Below are 18,544 nucleotides of genomic sequence, written 5' to 3'. Positions count from 1 at the left end.
GTATATGTCAGAGCTATATAAATGTATAATAATAGTGTGTGACTGTGGGAGGACATTTGAGTGTGAGCTCCTCTGTACAGAGACTGATAGGACTGGCTCAGTGTCCTTTGTACAGCACTGCGTTATTTGTTAGAGCTATAAAAATGTTGAATAGTAGCATGTGAGTGGTAAATATCTCATTCATTATTCACACAATATTAACTCGTACCTTGAATTATTCACCCACAAGTATTGAGTATCTGATTCTCCCGCTTCTGTATGAGGAGTGACCACACATTCACAGGGGAGCCCCACCTAACGTTCACACTTCTTTCACCTTTCACTGCTTTTGTTTCAATCTCAGTTCCCAGACCTGACCAGCCCAGGAAGCTTTTGTTGGCGGTGTCACAGTAATACGTCTCTGCCTCTGTTCTGATCAAATAATCCTTCCTCTCCTTCCTTATATTTCGGTGCCTCCCACCAGCTCAGCTTACCTGGGAACTTTCTGCAAACGGGAAGGAAGCTGCTGGCTGAGTTACATAAATGTAAACCCAAACCGATAAAATCACATTTAATATTTAACACGTTGATGTCTTTTACAATAATCCCTGGTGATCCTGCCTGAACGTCCTTCCTATCATTAGGTGACAACGCTGTTCTGTCTCTCATTTGTACTCCTGTGTTGTCACCTTGCCACACAGGCTTCTAATAGAGAATACAAGTGACTGTGCCAACACTCATTACACATTTACTGTTGTCACCATCAGGAAACCCCTCCCCGGTAGACAGGATGTAGCTGCAGGAGATCAACAGGGTTGAGTTGCAAGAATAAATGAATGAACATAAATTTAAAAAAAGAGTTTATAAAAATGCACCATAAATATCATTCAGTTTGGGGTCATGTCTATTAAATCACAGATCCCAAAATCCTGTGTGCCCGCCTCGCCCACTAAGTCTCCAGGATGATCATTTTCATTCACCATCAAATTTTTCATCCATATATGGGCATAAATGTTGATCACATGACCCATTGAATGCTTGTAGCTGATCACATGTATCAAATTGATCAATGATAACATCCAGAATTTAGAGAATTTGACCCGCGTGTTCCCGGGTTCCTGCTCCGCCCACTTTGAAAAAATGGCTGCAGGAAATGGGATCCTGCGCATGCAACCCCATGATCCTATTTATTGTACAGCGCTGCATAATATGTTGGCGCTATATAAATCCTGTTTATTAATAATAATAATAATAATAATAATAATATTATTGATAGTGGAAACCTGCACAGAAAATAGACGGGATGGAATAATGTGGAAGGCCAGCTGAATCTTACTTCTGGGCAGCTTTATAGGTAAATTATTTGGGCTTTGGCTGCAGACACTTCCTGAGGAGTTTTTATATCTCACTTTTTGATTATATTCTCTATAAAGTCCCATAATGAATGGAGCCGACCTGCAATCTAGGTTGGGCTGTATCACATGCAGAGGATGTAGCCATTGGAGTCACTGCAGCTGGGTCAGTGGCTGCCCAGTTCTCTGGTAGGGCTGGGCTAGACAAGTCAATACAAATCACGCTGCACATTCCAAAACTATAGCCCCTGGGTCCTATTCCAAACCTGGCCCTCCGCCCAGCCCATACAAAGCTACAAGCACAGCGCCAATGTATGTACTACAAATCCCTCCATTATATATAACACATAACTTACAACTTACCTGTGCAAGTATTTACAAACTCTTCATAGTTTGATCCTTGATCTCCAGGAACTATCGTGGGGCCGTCGTATTTAAATGTGACCCTAAGAAAAGAAAGAAAAAGAATTTATATTCAGGACTGCTATTAAAATGGTACAAACGCTGGGCTGGGACTTGTAGTTCCATGGCTGCTGGATGATGTGTACTGCACTACCGAATATGTCAGAGCTATATAAATGAATGTGTGTGTTGGATGATATTAGAGTGTACAAGAGTACAACTTCTGTATACACACTGATGGGACTGGCTCAGTGTTCTCTGTACAGCACTATGGTATATGTCAGAGCTATATAAATGTATAATAATAGTGTGTGACTGTGGTGGGACTGGCTCAGTGTTCTCTGTACAGCACTATGGTATATGTCAGAGCTATATAAATGTATAATAATAGTGTGTGACTGTGGGGGACATTAGAGTGTCAGCTCCTCTGTACAGAGACCAATTGGACTGGCTCAGTGTTCTCTGTACAGCATTATGGTATATGTCAGAGCTATATAAATGTATAATATAAAAATAATGTGACTGTGGAGGTACATTAGAGTGTCAGCTCTTCTGTACAGAAGCTGATGGAATGGGCTTAGTGTTCTTTGTACAGGGCTGCGGTATATGTCAGAGCTATATAAATCTAGAGATTTTTTCATTCTATCTTACTATAAAGTTTCATTCTATCTAGGCATGCTGGAACTTCTAGTTCTACAATCCTTTCATCATTATTGACACTATAACCTGCTAACATAATGCAAGCTCTTGGGTCAAGGCACTCACAAGACTGCAGTGTAATCGGTTACAGAGAAATGAATAGTTTTATTGCAAAGTCCAAACTTCATCAAGGGGTGCCTGCTTGGCCCTGCCAACCCATTACAACTCACCAGCTGATGCCATTGGTGTCATCTCGGACTAGATTGTAAGCTTCTCTGCAGGATTCTTTGTCAATCTTGGTTGCCATGATGTGAGGAGTGTTTAAGCTTTAGGAAAAGCTGAGCAGGAGACAGAAAATAGAAGCTTTGCAGAAAAGTCCTGGGATAAATCCTTTAACCAGCTCAGGGCAGGTAGGTGCCAGGGGTGCTGCTTCCAGGGATGGCTTAGGAAGAATGAGCTGCTGCTACCTCACTCCTTCTCACTTCTGCTATGAATGAAGCTGCAGGGACTTAACCCTAGCACTGCCAGTCTGTAAGTGCAGATGGGGCAGGTCATTTTTTTTTCCTTTTGCTTCTTCTGCAAAAACTGGGAGGGATCTGCATGGCTAATAACAGCCTGTAAGAGGGCAGCAGCTGGCTTGGAGCTCCCTCTTGCAGTGGTTCCATCTGCTTCCTGTGCAATGGAGAGCTGCAAAGCATTACTGGGAATCTGTGAGATGAACACAAAGGAGTGAAGTGGGGGAGCAGGAACCCCCCTTTCCCTCACCTCTGCACTGTTTTATTAAACATGATGAACCCTCAAAGGATCTGAGCTTGCAGCTGAATCTTAACAATGCACTGCAAGGGAGGTCTGGAGCAATAATCAGCTTCTAGATGAGGAGAACAAGACTGGAGAGCCTGGCAGCACAGATCAGCCCCCCTTTGTTGCAGGTAGGGAGATGCCATCTTGTTGGGTGGTCTCTGGGCACTGTATACATTGTAATCATGTAATGCTACTGGGTTGTTGGTGCTTTGCACTGCTGCTGTGTAAATACAGCCTGACAACCTTCCAACAGGAAGAGATCTGGCTGGACAGGAATCAGACAGGGTTTAGGGTGTTATTTGGGGTCAATCCTCCTTCACAGGGTCGCTTGTGGATAAGGCTATTAGCTGTAATGGCTGCAGAGAGGGCTGAACTGTACATAAATAGAAATATATACATTGTGTCAATGGCGACATCCAGTGGCCAAATGAGGGATTGCAGCAAATGTAATTGCGCAACCTTTTATTATTTGTTTTTTATTTATGTTTGGAATATTCCATTGTGGATTAAATCAAATCTAAATGCCAAATATTCTATTAATAAATTCAAGCCTGGTAATTAATGTGTGAATGTAATCATTCCATGTATTTACCTCTAACAGAGATCACAGTTTTGCCCATGCTGTGATTTGTAACACAGTTACAATGTTACAATTGCAGAGAAGAGACTGGGGAAATGCTTAATAATCCCTGCCTGCCATTACAAGCCCATACAGCTCTCTGAAAAGGAAGGAGGGGGTTCTGGAGTCCTAAAACCTTTATGCTTGGACACTTCGATCATACCATTCCTTTACCCAGTGTGCCCATCTTAGAGGACCTTGTTTGATGACGGCCTTATTATAAATAGAGCCCATAGTGTTATAGTATCTTTGTTGTATTTATGGTATTTATATTTGAACATTATTTTCCTTTGTTCTTCTTGCTGTTCTCCATGCTATTTTTTTCTATTTTTGGAAAATGGGGGTCTGTTTCTGATCAGGTCTGCAAATGAAAAAAAAGGAGCTTCTGTAACCCTCTGAAATCATCCGTACCCTAAACCAGTGGTGGACAACCTTTTCGGACCTGCGGACCACTAAACCATCAGATATCACTAAAGCTTGGTACAAATGTTTGATAAATATTCAAAACAAACGTTATCATTTAATTATAAACTGGCCGGTGGAGTAAAATGATGACAATCCACAATTTTCCAGTGCCATGAGTGATCTAGCTCAGTGGATTCATTCAGTGATTATTTTCAAATGTGGGTACAAATGCCACTGGGCAACGCAGACAACCTTGGATGGGCAACCCCCCCTTGGTGACATTTGCATCATGAATGCTCTCAATCTGTAATGAGTGCCATACTCTACCAGCAATTGTACCATCGCTGTATGTATGGAATGATGGATTGTAATATCATTTGGAAAGAATCATTAGTTCATAGAGTTTGCAGGTTCTCCCCATGTTTGCGTGATTTCCTCCGGGTACTCTGGTTTCCTCCCAACATAGGTAATTGGCTTCCCCCCCAAATTGTCCATAGACTGTGATAATTCCATATGACTATGGTGGGGACATTAGACTGTGAGCTCCTTTGAGGGACAGCTTGTGACATGACTATGGACTTTGTACAGTGCTGCATAATATGTTGGCACTATATACATACTGTGTAATATTAGTTCATAATGCCTTTATATAATGTCTGTATGAGTGAATGTGACACACATCAGGATCTATTTAAAAAGCAGTGAATCTGATATTCATAACATGTGGTGAAGTTACAGGTGGAGACTTATTCACTCACAGTTAAAACAAATTCACCTGGAACAGTCTCCAAATTTGTGAAAATGTAGCTCATTGCCATTTGCGTATTGTTTGTTGCATCAGGGACTGTCCAATACATACCAAAATGGTTTCCTATTATACCTAAACATTTTTTTATAAGATGTTCCAGGTCATTAAAGGTTAAGTTTAAATATTTGTGGACCATTGCTCACTACAAATAGGGAAAAAATAGGACTTTATAGGTACAGTAAAATTCCTTTTAATATTATTGTTAAAATCACATGACTCATAGCGACAATGCAAAACTTAAAAACATAAACAAAGCAACATACTAAACAAGTTAAAAGTGTTTCTGCCAACACTCTGTGAACGTGACATAAATTATTATTACACAGTATTTAAATAGCACCAACATATTACGCAGCGCTGTACAAAGTCCATAGTCATGTGACTAGCTGTCCTTCAGAGGAGCTCACAATCCAATGTCCCCACCTTAGTCATATGTCTTTAATACAGACTAAGGTCAATTTTAGGGGGGAAGCCAGTTAACCTAACTGCATGTTTTTGGATTGTGGGAGGAAACTGGAGTACCCAGAGGAAACCCATGCAAACACGGGGAGAACCTGCAAACTCCATGCAGAGTCCTGGCCGAGATTCAAACCTGGGACTCAGCGCTGCAAAGACCACGTGCTAATCACTGAGCCACCGTGCTGCCCCTTATGGGGGTAATACAACTACATTTCCCCCTAATAGGATTCTTTAAGGTTGTTGATTCAGATGAGATTTCTAACGCGTTTCACAGATCAGGTAAGCCTGCTTCCTCAGGGGTTATTGGTTAGTATAGAGGGTGACAGAATCAGTTCTTTTTTATAAATAATTTAGATTAAAATATGACCTACACATGAAGAGGTTATAATTATGTTAACATCAGAAAACCAGTATCTTGGAATGTTTCCATTTACTCACCTATCCCTGAACCCTAGCAGGGTACCGCCATCTTCCTATCTTTCTAAATAAAACCTAGATTGGCTGGGATTATGTAACTTATGCGCACACTCGCAGGAGTTCATTCTCGGCACACGCACTGGCAACCAAACCTGACCCTGCGCATGCTTCTCTTGCCAGAAACCCGGTGCGATCAGGTAGGCAGGTAAGATTATTGCAATCACCTGCCCCTTTCTGCAATAATAGTCGGCTTGATCATAAATTCCTAAACGTGGAACTATAGTTCTTTTTTAAGGAAATTTGGCTGTTTACCTACTAAGGTGAATGATCACCTTGCAAGGGATATTTAACCTAGCTTATCGAATGAGGTGATATGATATTTCACTGTGTAAGGAAAAACCAATCACATTCCTGGAATTCTTAATCCAAATAAGCAGGATTTATATTTGCAAAGGATTGGATTTTTACTAAGCTAAGTGAAATAATCCTTGTAAGGAGATAAATCACTTTGCTCTTTGGACAACCTATATTCCTTTAGTAATTCAACCCCATTTTTGTGTGCCTGCCTCTGATCCAAAAACCTAAACATTGTAACCACAAATTGAAAAAATAATAAATGATTCCCTTGTGTGTGTTTATTTTTGAAAAGAGTAGAAATGAAGATCAGTATTATATACCATTTTCCTTTGCTTCATTCTTTTGAAATATTCTTTATTTAAAGCTGAATATTACATCAGTGCATAATAAATAGTCCATAGTTAGTACATTGAAACCACATGAAGAACATAAATAGGCTTGGTAAAATATAATTTAATTAGTGAAACACAAATAACCGACATGGTGAATACCAGGTGTTAAAGAATTGAGCTCAGGTGTTCCTAATAAGGTCTTCTATATGCATAATATCGCACACTTGACTTATCCACATCTGCACAGGGGTGGCAAAATAAGGAGATGCAAGAAATAGCCGCGGTCATCAAATGTGTAAGTATGGATTCTCTGTAGACCTAAACGGACGGACATTATGGTATAACGAGAAAAAGGCAGGTTTCTTAGGTATCTTGTAATTTGTGAATTTCAGGGTATTCGCACCCACAGAGTCCCAGAATTTTCTCAGACCTGGGCATGACCAGAATAGGTGGAGGACACTACCCTCTTCACTCCTGCATCGGTCAGAGACATTAGAGTAGCCCAATTCCTGATATCTACTGCTCATGATGCAACATAATTATCTCCTTTACTTCATTTCTTGGGTTTATTCCATTCTGAGTCGGATGTATTTCTTACTATCAGGTTTTTTTTTTTTTTGGATATGTTTTGCCAGGTCTAAACATTCCTTCTCACAGATGACTCTCTCCGTTTCATTACTCTATAACTTTCCATCAATTGAAACTCTTCTTTAGTCCAGAAAATAAGGAATTGCTGCACAATGAAGGCTTGTTAACTTTTATTTTCAAAATTCTTAGATTACTTTCCTGAGCCTTGACCTCTCCAGATACAAATTTTAATACCTAACATCACATTTTCACTGCATCGTTAGGAGTACAGTGCTTAAAGTGAATGTATTTCCCAAAAACATTAACTAATATATCCTAATTTTCCTTAAAAAATTCATAGAAATGTAATCTTTTCTTTTTCTCTCAATTATATTAAGCAAAAAGCTTTCTTTGTTGGTGTTTTGTAGTCACCCCATCATCCTTCAGGAAAATAAATCTACAGAGATCATTTACCGTACTTTATTTTAATGCTTGTTTGCTCATATTGTCACACAGGAAATCATGAACTGATGGTTTCATTTTGTTTCTTACTCTCTAAAGTTGCCAAATAAGTGACCATGGAAGGATCCAGGCAGAGCCGGGTATCGCGGCCTCACAAGATCAGCGAATCATCAAAGGTAAGGTATAAGTAGTATGTGAACTTATGATGTCCCAGTGATCCATGTGTGGTGGGATGGAAAGTAATGGGGAATCCAAACTTTTACAGTTGTTAGCAGAATAAGAGTACCTGGTATTCTTTCTAAAGGGCTGCTTGTTCTGGTGACAACTGTCTTGGGAGAATTTCTTCATTTTAGATTAGATTTCTACTCAGCTCCTGTGTCCATGGGGCAGGAATGAAGCACATCTTATGGATAAGTCAGAGATGGCAAAAAAGTGTCTACCCCCCTTAACACCTAACTTTCAATATTCTCCCCAGAATGTTTTTTTTTAAACTTGGTGGAAAGAAGCTGTAGGCAGGTGGTGGCCCCTGTATTGTGATCCTGTACCCCACCCAAAAACAGCCAGGTGGTTACTGAAAAGTGCTGGGTGGTGCGCCCAGCTAAAAGGACCTGGGGAGAACACTGCTTTTCCTTCACTCCCTCACTGCTCCTTCCGTCTCCAGAAAGTTGCCCTTGTTGACTCTCTTCCACCTCCATATGACACCACTGGGTGCATCCCCAGCACCACATGATAGGAAAAGTAAGAGGTCACACGGTCTCAATACTGAACAATACTGGGGTGTGAATTTCTGTGTCTTTATGCCACATAAATCATTCTGTTTTATAATTTTCTATGATCTTCATTGGGTGCTGCAATGTTCACACAGCTATTTCAGACACTTTTTTTCAAGCATAATACTGACGGTGACCTTTCTTTCTCCTAGCTGTATCAGTGGCCTGACAACTCCAGCCAAATCCTTCGCAGCTTAGACGAGCAGAGGCAAAAGGGACTTTTCTGTGATGTCATTCTAGTGGCCGACGACCAAAGAGTTCCGGCCCACAGAAATGTTTTGTCCGCTTGCAGTGACTACTTCAACTCTATGTTCACCATCGGCATGAAAGAGGCCCACCAGACAGAGGTGGAACTGGTTGGGGCTTCCTACATTGGCCTTAAAACCGTCGTTGACTTCCTGTACAGTAGCGACTTGACTTTGGATGGCGGTAACATTGACTATGTTCTTGAGACGGCCCATCTCCTCCAAGTCTGGAAGGTGGTGGATTTCTGCTGTGAATATCTGGAAAGTGAGGTCAACGAAGAGAATTACCTTTATCTGCAGGAGCTGGCCTCCATTTACAGCCTGGATCGGCTCGGGTCTTACATTGACTCCTTCATCTTAAACAATTACAGCAGTTTGGCCTTCACCAATGACTACTTGCAGAACGTCAATGTCCACAAGCTGAGCCAGTACCTTGCAAGCAACCGAGTTCAACACATCAGTGAACATGAACTCTTACAGTCCGCACTTCAGTGGTTGACACACAACCCTGAACGAGAGAGTCAAGCCTATCGGGTCTTACAGAACATTCGATTCTCACTGATCTCGAAAAGTGACCTTGTACACCGGGTGAAACCAGCCATGTCTTCGCTTCTACCAAAAGACGCCAGCTGTGAGGGCCTAGTGGATGAAGCCATCCACTACCATTCCAACGTGGCTGCACAACCACTCCTGCAGAGCGTACGCAGTGCTCTTCGTAGCGGGACAGAAAGGCTGCTCTTCATAGGTGGGGAAGTTTCAGAACACTGCTTGGAACTCAGCGATGATGTCTACAGCCTTGACCTTCAGAAGGAACAATGGCTCTCAGAGACTCGGCTGCCCGCAAGAAGGAGTCACCACTGCGTCACAGCTTTGGGTAACTTCATCTTTGTTGCCGGTGGGAGCTTCTCAATTGATGATGGTGGTGATGCGGCCTCCAATGTTCTCTACAGGTTTGATCCACGCTGCAGTCAATGGATCCAGGTGAGTTGTTCTTCATGGGGGTGACCAAAAATGTGGGTGAAGAATTGTGATCTGGCATGATAGGTTAGATTTTGGGTAACAAGATTTTAGGAAGGCACTGGGACATTCTTAAAAATGTATTTATTAATAATGTACAAACATTAAAACATTTTAGTTTTAAGACAATTAAAATATACATAAAGTAGATCTAAACCCAACCAATAAAGCCAAAATTTCATAAATTATTTACAATCTTTTTTATATCTTTTATAAAAAGAACATCCAATGATCTTGTTATGAAGGTTGTTTCCCGGGCCCACTCGTGCTCCCATGTTGTCATCTTGTCACCTATGCCATTAGTGGAGACTACAAGGGGTCACATAGACCTCCATGCAGATATAAGTTAAGTGTAGCTTTCACTATATTTTTGTGGAAGCTACATGGTCACCTTTTGGGGATTTTTGTTTAATTCCTCATACATAGGTGGGTGGATTTTTCATTTGAGAATTACAAAGTGCAGGACAATCTTCAGCTTTTTTAGCAATGTATTTACCTCAGTGTTCATCATCATTTGTAGTGGGATTGGCTTCTGATGGCTGGGAGGGGTAAGGACAAAGATGGGCTTACAGGAAGATTAGAGCTTTATAGCCAGTGTCACCAGTGGGGTGATGGTCACTAATAGCCCCAGGTCCTAATGAGGGTAGGGCAGTGGCAGGGTGTTCAGGTTTCCATTACAAAAGGTATTTTGGGGGAAGGGATGCAACAAGTGTGCATGCATTACTTGCAAATCTTCCAGTCTTACAAAGCATTTCTTACACACATGCAATAATTGTCGTTGGAAGGATCTTTCACGATCCTTTCCAATGATTAACGACTGCACGATGCATGAAAGAGTGCTGTACATAAAGCACTGTTCTGTTCTATGGAGAGGGGAAGGGGAGAACGACAGAGCCGCACCCTGTTGCTTTCTCTCCCCCTTCACTTGCATTACGATCGCTTGTCGTCCACTGTCCGTGGATCTGCCAGGACGGTCATTTGGACGATGAGCTCTGTACACACGCAAAATTCTCATCCATTGCACGTGTGTACGTAGCCTTAGTAATAATTTCAGCCATGTTTTGTAGCATACTTAAAGTTGTCCTTTTATAGCTCAGTGTATACTTACAATATATTTCACCAGTGTCTGGGTCATGACACTGCAAATGACTCATTCTGAGCAAATAAATCTGAGGAGGTCTAAGTTTCCAATGTCAGCCAGGAGTCAGCCAAAATCCATGGAATGTGTACACAAAACAACTAAACTCCAAGAATTAAAAACAAAAAAAAAAATCTCCTTGCAGACCCCACACAGGGTGGTAAAGACTTCCAACCCACTTGAGGAACGAACAATTAATTTATATTTATGAAAGAGATTAATTGATTGCTTGTGCTCAGATAAAGTTCTATGTAAGCATCTTCAGCTCTGATTGGACAAATGAGCACTTATTCTATAGCTGGAGCTGTCTACCCCAATATCTGACAGAAGTCCTATTCTTCAACCACTTCATCCTACTATGGTTGAAGTAGTCATGGTTTTTTTAATTATTTTTCTTATGACATGGACCAATCCTACATTTTCAGGTGGCCGCCATGAACCAACCCCGAGTGGACTTCTACCTGGCCTCTGTAAATGATAAGCTAGTCGCAGTAGGTGGGAGGAATGAAAACGGGGCCCTGTCTTCGGTGGAAATCTACTGCCCTCGGCTGGATATTTGGACTTACGTGTCAGAGCTTCCAAGGTAAACCACAATAATGCTAACAAAGGGCATATTTGGTGATTTGATTCCTTTTAATTTCTACAGCATTCCAATATGGCAGTGTAGTCTTAAAAGTACCACTGTTAGACCAAGTGCAATCAGCATTTAGCAACAAACTGGCCTTTTTCTTCCCCAATCTTCTTCTCCAGTACAAGTCTTTGTGAGGAGACTGGAGATGAGTGATGTTGCTGCTACTCATCTCTGCTGGCAGAGTTACAATATGTATTTATTACAGATTAGAACTATATATACACAGCACTATATACACTAACAACTAACCTAACACAAAACTGAAACACTGTCCATAAATAATTGTGAACTTTGTGGGGTTCTTTCACCTCTATACTTCTTGGGTGTTTATTACTAACCGCCTTCTCCTCTCTTTTGCCTCTCCTAATGACACCGACCATCAAGAAAAGTCTATAATATGGCGTACATAGGGAAGGGGCAGAATGTGCCACTTCACAAAGGCTCCAGAACTTCCTAACGGATAGGGCCAAAAAAAATGAAATCCAAAGGAGCAGGGAAGGGTTTGTGAACCAGGCCAGGCTGTTCATTCTGCTCATATAGAGTTGGTCCCCGGGTTACATACGGGATAGGGACTTTAGGTTTACTCTTAAGTTGAATTTGTATGTAAGATGGAACAGGTACATAATTTTAATGAATTCAATTAGGACAGATGTTTGTCTGAACATATTATTAGGCAGCGTGGTGTCAGTTACTGTATAAAGTCCTCACCGATTTAATCACACACAAAGCAAAAAATAAAAAAATATGGAGCCTAGACATTCATTAACTTCTGGAGCAAGCTGTACTTTGATATTAAAAAAGAAAAAGCTGCAGAGTTTGTCTTGGTCATTAAAGAGTTACAAAAGGCTGCAGAAAAAGATCACCCCCCTAAGATCACCCACAATCTCAGCTGTGTTTAGCAAAAGATTTCTCCTGCAAGTCATGCTAACTGCCCCCCTCCAAGCCTCCGTCTTGCACACAGCGAGCAGGGAAGCCTTGTTTGTATCCAGGAGTCGTCCGTATGTCAGATGTCCTTAACCCGGGGACTACCTGTACCCGTTTGCGAAATTCCCCTACCTATCACTAAGACAGAAAAAAAATCCCCTAATGAAATCAGACAAAGCATGACAAGGGCTTCAACACTTACCCACTATATCAAAAAGTTTAGGCCTGCAGTTCTACTTAAACAACAGCACCAACATCTCTCTCCATACAAGAACCATACTCAAAGCCTAACTCTTTTTTTAGGTTCTGAGGAAGCTTGGGTAGGCTCATTTGGCAGGTTTTTATTGGTGTCTGTGACCCCAATGGGAAGATACCTGTACCTGCGATGACAGGCTAGCAAATCAGGGAAATGGTTGTCATGGGGCCAACTTAATTGATACTTCCTCTCCAATGTCCTAAAAAACTTTTTGGATGCCCTTCTACCAGCTATTTTAGTTCACCTCCATCCGCCAGCCATAGAGATGTGGAATGGTCACAGCTGGTTGGCTGGCTATAACACCTACACAGAGCAATGAACAGGAAAATACTTAATATGTTTACTGTAGTTTGTTACAATGTTGCCACTTCTCTTTCCTATTTCAGATTCACTTATGGCCATGCAGGCACCATCCACAAAGACTTCATCTACATCTCCGGAGGACATGACTACCAGATTGGCCCTTACCGGAAGAACCTGCTGTGTTATGACCCCCGGGCAGATGTCTGGGAAGAGCGGAGACCTATGATCACTGCCCGGGGCTGGCATAGCATGTGCACCCTGGACGACAGCATATACGCCATAGGGGGGAGCGACGACAACCAGAACTCCATGGAGCGCTTCGACATCTACAGCGTCGAGTGCTACAGCCCCCAGTGTGACCAATGGGTGCGCATCGCTCCTCTTATTCAGCCTAACAGCGAATCTGGTGTGGCTGTCCTGGATGGCAAAATTTACATCCTGGGCGGCTACAGCTGGGAAAGCACCACCTTCTCCAGAATGGTTCAGGTCTACGATAAAGACAAGAAAAAGTGGGTGAAAGGGCCGGACCTGCCCAAAACAGTGGCTGGGGTCTCCGCTTGCGTCTGCGTGCTGAAAAACAGAGGAGACGACAGGAATAAAAAAAGCAAGACAAAAAGGCATTCAGACAGAGGCTGGTGAGGGATGGCTAGTAAGGACGATAAGCCAATTACAAGGACTATGTACTGGCACTATGAAACTTTAACCATGTGTGTGGACTCAAAGTGTACCTGTCATTTAGGCAGCCATTACTGGAAAAGATGGCTGTCCTTTGCTTGTTTTTATCAGTTATCTTCAGGTTGGTAACTAACACGGGACAATATATTATGGGAACTTCATTGCTGTCTGACATAAATTAATCTGGTAAATAATTGAATTGCTGTCCTCTGGTCACATACAAGTAAATAAATATTGTTAGGGTAAAGAAAGAAAAACCACATCTTTTCAACTCAGTAACAGTGCAGCTCTACCATCTCCAAGGGAAGCGTAAATAACGCTGAACACTTGTGTGCCCCAGGGTTGTGAAAAATTATGTACAAGAAGCCAGAATGTTTCAGAAGTCATGGACTCCCTTCATCAGGGCCCATTGTTGTTATTCATATACTCAACCTTAGGGAAATTAATCTTCAGGAACCCCTGCTAAATTTTGTTGCCAGTTTACTTATATTAGTAAAACACAATAGGGAAAGTGGCATACGTGGTGGATTTGAAAGCCAGGGGAGAATATATTTTTAAATACCCCAGTCCCGAAAAATTTTCAGTCATAATCAGAAAATTAAATACTAAAAAGAAGAAGAATCTCCATTACTTCAGGGGTCAATGGGAATGATCTCTCGTACATCGGGGGTCAAGGAAAAGAATCCCCATTACACCAGGGGGTCAGCGAGAAGAGTTTCCATTACATTAGGGGTTAAAGAGAAGAATCTCCAATACATCAGGGGTCAACAAGAAAAATCTCCCTTACACTGAAGGTCAAGGAAAAGAATCTCTCTTACATTGGGGTCAGTGGGAAGAATCTCCTTTACATTGGGGGTCACTGAGAAGAATTTACCTTACATCAGGGGTTAAGGAGAAAACTCCCCCTTACATTGGAGGTCAACGAGAAGAATCTCCTTTATTGGGGGTCAATGAGAAGAATCTCCTTTCCATCGGGGGTCAACGAGAAGGATCTCCTTTCCATCAGGGGTCAACCAGAAGAATCTCCTTTCAATCGGAGGTCAACGAGAAGAATCTCCTTTCTATTGGGGGTCAACGAGAAGAATCTCCTTTCCATCAGGGGTCAACCAGAAGAATCTCCTTTCAATCGGGGTCAAAGAGAAGAATCCCCTTTCTATCGGGGGTCAACGAGAAGAATCTCCTTTCCATCGGAGGTCAACGAGAACAATGCTCCTTACATTGAGGGTCTATGAGAAGAATCTCCTATATATAGGGGCTCAACTAGAATAATCGCCATTACATCGGGGGTCAAAAAGAATAATCTCCTCTACATTGGGAGTCAGGGAGATGAAGGCTCCTTATAATGGGTGTCAATGAGAGAAAATCTTCTTTACATTTGGGGTCAAGGAGAAGAATCTTGATTACACTGGGTATCAATGAGAAGAATAATGTTACATTTGTGGTCAGCTGGAAGAAAGACCCTTACATTGAGGGCCCTATTACTGAGAGGTAAAACATATTGTCAGAGGCAAGCCTTCAATAGTCCAATACTGTTAGCACTGCTGGGTCATGTCGCTACAGAAACTATGCCCATGTACAGTGACAGGAGGACATCCAGCACCCTGACAACTCATGGTGAAAATTTGGATGTTGCACCCGTCACCTGGAGTTCTGGAGAAGGTGGAAACCATAGGCAATGGCCCAGTTCACCTACTATAAAGCCTCCTTGTGGCAGGGAAGGGTATTACAAGTAAACTTGATTGAGCTTGTGGTTTTCCTTTCTTCATCTCCACACCGACACGTTCCTGCCATCCCGAAGATGGCCAATCTGCCGAATTCATTGCCTTCATCTCCTTGGAATTGTGAGCCCTGTGCCAGTGTTGGTTTTCCTTCAGCCAACTTAAGGGTATTCCCCGCTTTTTGGCAGGACGCAGAGTTTACCTTTGCCTTACATAGCATGTCATTTAATGCACAAATTCCAGCAGCATGCCCATCTGACCCCGAGACCGTGGTATGGATTGCACTGAATGAATTGCAACTGTTACATTTCCATCAATTCCAGAAATCGTTCATAATTGATTGGATTTTTCTCAAGTTTGCACTTTTATTCCATTTTTATATAAAATAAATGTAAGATTTCTTGTTTACTTGTTTTTTTTTTTAGTTTTTTTTCAGGTGATCAGTTAAGTTTGATGGTTCTGTTGGAATGGAGGAGGGGGCGTGAATAGCTTATCTTTGCATGAATGTCTGCCCAAAGTTCATGTTGTCCTTTCTGATATTAAAACAGCAGAATGGAGTCACCTGACTGGCGGAGCATAAATACCCCGGGGGGGGGGGGGGGGGCAAGGGAGAGATTTTTTTACAATAGAAGACTTTCAGGTGACTGCTTTCACATACTGTTATTCAAATCAAGCAAAACAATGTCAGAATTTAGATCTGCCCTCCTTACACGGGTGAGGTAACAGTCTCCACCACAGGGGGAGATTAATAAATAACCAAACAGGAATGACTGTTGAGCATTTTTATGGTGGAGAGCACTGTGGGGTGCTGCTTGCTCATCCTCTCCCTTGAATCTCCAAGGAATAGAACAGCATTTGTTCATACATCTGTTCCTGGAAATGAGACAATTATCTGTCTGTCTGTACAAGGCTTTACCCTTATTAACTCTGGTCTTACCTGTGGGGGGCAGTGTTATGATCTAGGTGTCTTCAGGGGGGCAGTGTTATGATCCGGGGAGCCTGTGGGGGGCAGTTATGATCTGGGGTGTCTGTGGGGGGACAGGGTTATCATCAGGGGTGCCTGTAGGGGCAATGTTATGATCTGGGGTACCTGTGGTGTTATGATCTGGCATGCCTGTGGGGGGCAGCGTTATCATCTAGGGTGCCTGTGGGGGAGGGGGAGCAACGTTATCATCTAGGGGGCCTATGGGGGGACAGCGTTATTATCTAGGGAGCAGATGAGGGGAAGCGCTATCATCTGGGGTGCAGTGTTATGATCTAGGGTGCCTCTGGGGGCAGTGTTATCATCTGTAGTGCCTGTGGGGGGCAGCGTTATCATCTGGGAGGCAATGTTATGATCTGGGGTGACTGTGGGGGGCAGTGTTATCATCTGGGGTGCCTGTGGGGGGCAGCCTTATCATCTGGGGTGCCAGTGTTATCATTTGGGGGGCAGTGTTATGATCTGGGGTGCCTCTGGGGGCAATGGTATGATGTGCAGTGGCTTCATTTAGTCAGGTTTGATTCAACAAAGTGAGGTCAGCTGACTCCCCTGAGCCAATCAGAGGAGGAAACTACATTTCAGTGCCCAGGGTACGCAACACCCTCTCCGCATTGTCATGGCTACATTGAAATTCTCTCGAATTTATAGTAACTACCTGTCAGTGTCTGGATAAAACATAAAGATAATTTATAATTAAAAACAAGAACAAAATACTTACATTTGTGTATATTTGTTACCTCTGCCACCCACATACAGCTCTTTACCCAGTTACAAACCAATAAAGGTAGTACTAAAATGCTCTTTTTATACTTTATACAGAACATAGATATGGATAGGACTGCTGCTTTTTGTAATATGTTCTTATTGGGAGGGAGTTCCTTTCACTTCCGGTTTGGACAAGACCGGAAGTGAAAGGGAATCTCTTCATCAGGCATCAAGTGTAGGTAAGCATTTATATTTTAGAAACACCAGATGATAAAGTAATTGTTTCTCTATAAACGAACCTTTAGAGCTGTCAGTTGTTTTGATTCTGTTACCCCTGAAAACGAAGCAACATTGATAAGCGAAGGCCCGCCTCTTTTGTAACAGATGTCGAACACACCCCTTTTTTTATTTGTGATCACGTGCCCGTAGCCCGCCTACTTTCTGTTTATCACGTGCTCTCCTACTCGCCCCTCAGCGTGCTGGACACGCCCTCTGTGCACTGGGTCACGTGCGCGCTACCTTTGCCCTGCGCGAAGAACACGCCTCCTGCTCCCGACGGTGTCACGTTGCACGCTTGCCTGTTGCTCGATGCTCATGGCCACGCCTACTCTGCCCGCCCCTTGTGGTGGTCACATGTTCTAGTGGGCGGTCTCCAACGCATGCGTGGTGCAGTGAGCGCGCAGCAGAGAAGATGGCGGCGGCGGGGGAAGCGGCATGATCGGCCTCACTCATTGAAAGTATTCGCCATGGCCTCCCCGAGCGCGCAGGTAAGAATCCGACGGGCGGGGGACCCGGGATTGCTAGGGAGGCTTCTGGCCTTATCTCCGCCCCTTTACCGAGCTCTTCCAGGGTTACCGAGCACACGTGGGGCCCCTCCCCATCCCCCACACCGGAGCAGTACGGAGGGAGGGGGGCATAACGGGGGATTGAATACGGAGAGGGGGGGTGGTGTGCTGCCCGGGGTATTACCAAGTCATAGTAGATGGGGGGGTTATTATTGGGGCAGGGGCATTTATAATGAAGGCTGAGCTTATAGAAGTAATAAATGTGGGGGAGGGGCATATTGGGGTACTGGGGGTGAAGGAGATGGGGATTGTGGGGTAATAACCCTGAGGACAAGGGGTAAATATGTGGAGGTAATATGAATGGGTGGCATTTTTGGGATAAACTATGGGGGGGGGTAATAAGGGGGCTTTAAAAGGGAAGGGGGGGTATTAACAATGGGGTATTAGAGGTGGAGAGCTATCCTGGGGTATTGGAGTGGGTGCGAGGGCTTTAATGTATTAAAAATGGCAAAAGTGGCCATTTTGGGAGTAATAGGAGTGGAGAAGGGGGCATTTTGGTGGACTGGCAATGGGGGAGGGGTCATTGTGAGGGTATTACTACTGGAGTAAGGGGCTTTATTTTTTTTGATGGGATTGACAATGAAAGATTGGGGTATTTTGGGGAGTAATAAAGGGGTATTCAGGGGTAATATTATGGAGCAGGGGTATTTTTGGAGTAATAGAGGTATTCCAGGGTAATACCAATGGAGGGGTATTTAGGGAAGTAATAAAGGGGTATTCCGGGGTAATACAATGGAGG

General features: G+C 43.0%; 3 protein-coding genes across 4 annotated transcripts in view; 2 read left to right on the top strand and 1 right to left on the bottom strand.

The window, feature by feature from the left end:
- COTL1 (coactosin like F-actin binding protein 1) overlaps positions 1-2,870 on the bottom strand; it is a 16,365-nt gene extending 13,495 nt beyond the window's left edge. Inside the window, exons 1-2 of the mRNA XM_072421804.1 lie at positions 2,603-2,870; positions 1,695-1,777 (exon numbers count right to left, since the gene is read on the bottom strand). Of these exons, the coding sequence (XP_072277905.1) occupies positions 1,695-1,777; positions 2,603-2,679 (160 nt within the window). The 5' untranslated portion in view covers positions 2,680-2,870. The remainder of the gene's footprint in view (positions 1-1,694; positions 1,778-2,602) is intronic.
- A 174-nt stretch (positions 2,871-3,044) lies between these two features.
- Positions 3,045-15,684, top strand: KLHL36 (kelch like family member 36). Of its 2 annotated transcripts, none has more exons than XM_072421802.1 (5): positions 3,045-3,301; positions 7,699-7,775; positions 8,522-9,595; positions 11,195-11,352; positions 12,967-15,684. In XM_072421802.1, the coding sequence occupies exons 2-5, from the start codon at positions 7,716-7,718 to the stop codon at positions 13,520-13,522; spliced, it is 1,848 nt and encodes a 615-aa protein (XP_072277903.1). In that variant the 5' UTR covers positions 3,045-3,301; positions 7,699-7,715; the 3' UTR covers positions 13,523-15,684. The 2 variants fall into 2 exon arrangements, with proteins under 2 accessions (XP_072277903.1, XP_072277904.1); XM_072421803.1 differs by lacking the exon at positions 3,045-3,301 and adding an exon at positions 3,548-4,272.
- A 1,898-nt stretch (positions 15,685-17,582) lies between these two features.
- The window catches only part of USP10 (ubiquitin specific peptidase 10), a 34,902-nt gene continuing 33,940 nt past the window's right edge, over positions 17,583-18,544 (top strand). The window contains exon 1 of the mRNA XM_072421795.1: positions 17,583-17,727. Coding sequence (XP_072277896.1) covers positions 17,620-17,727 — 108 coding nt within the window. The 5' untranslated portion in view covers positions 17,583-17,619. The remainder of the gene's footprint in view (positions 17,728-18,544) is intronic.

Source organism: Pyxicephalus adspersus, chromosome 9 (genome assembly GCF_032062135.1).
Source record: "Pyxicephalus adspersus chromosome 9, UCB_Pads_2.0, whole genome shotgun sequence".
Lineage (NCBI taxonomy): Eukaryota > Metazoa > Chordata > Amphibia > Anura > Pyxicephalidae > Pyxicephalus > Pyxicephalus adspersus.
This window is presented reverse-complemented; position numbering and strand designations above follow the sequence as displayed.

Coding starts and splice junctions, on each gene's coding strand:
- KLHL36 (XM_072421802.1), top strand. CDS start 7,716: ATGGAAGGATCCAGGCAGAGCCGGGTATCGCGGCCTCACAAGATCAGC. Junction 7,776..8,521: donor AGATCAGCGAATCATCAAAG/GTAAGGTATAAG, acceptor TCTTTCTCCTAG/CTGTATCAGTGGCCTGACAA. Junction 9,596..11,194: donor GCTGCAGTCAATGGATCCAG/GTGAGTTGTTCT, acceptor CTACATTTTCAG/GTGGCCGCCATGAACCAACC.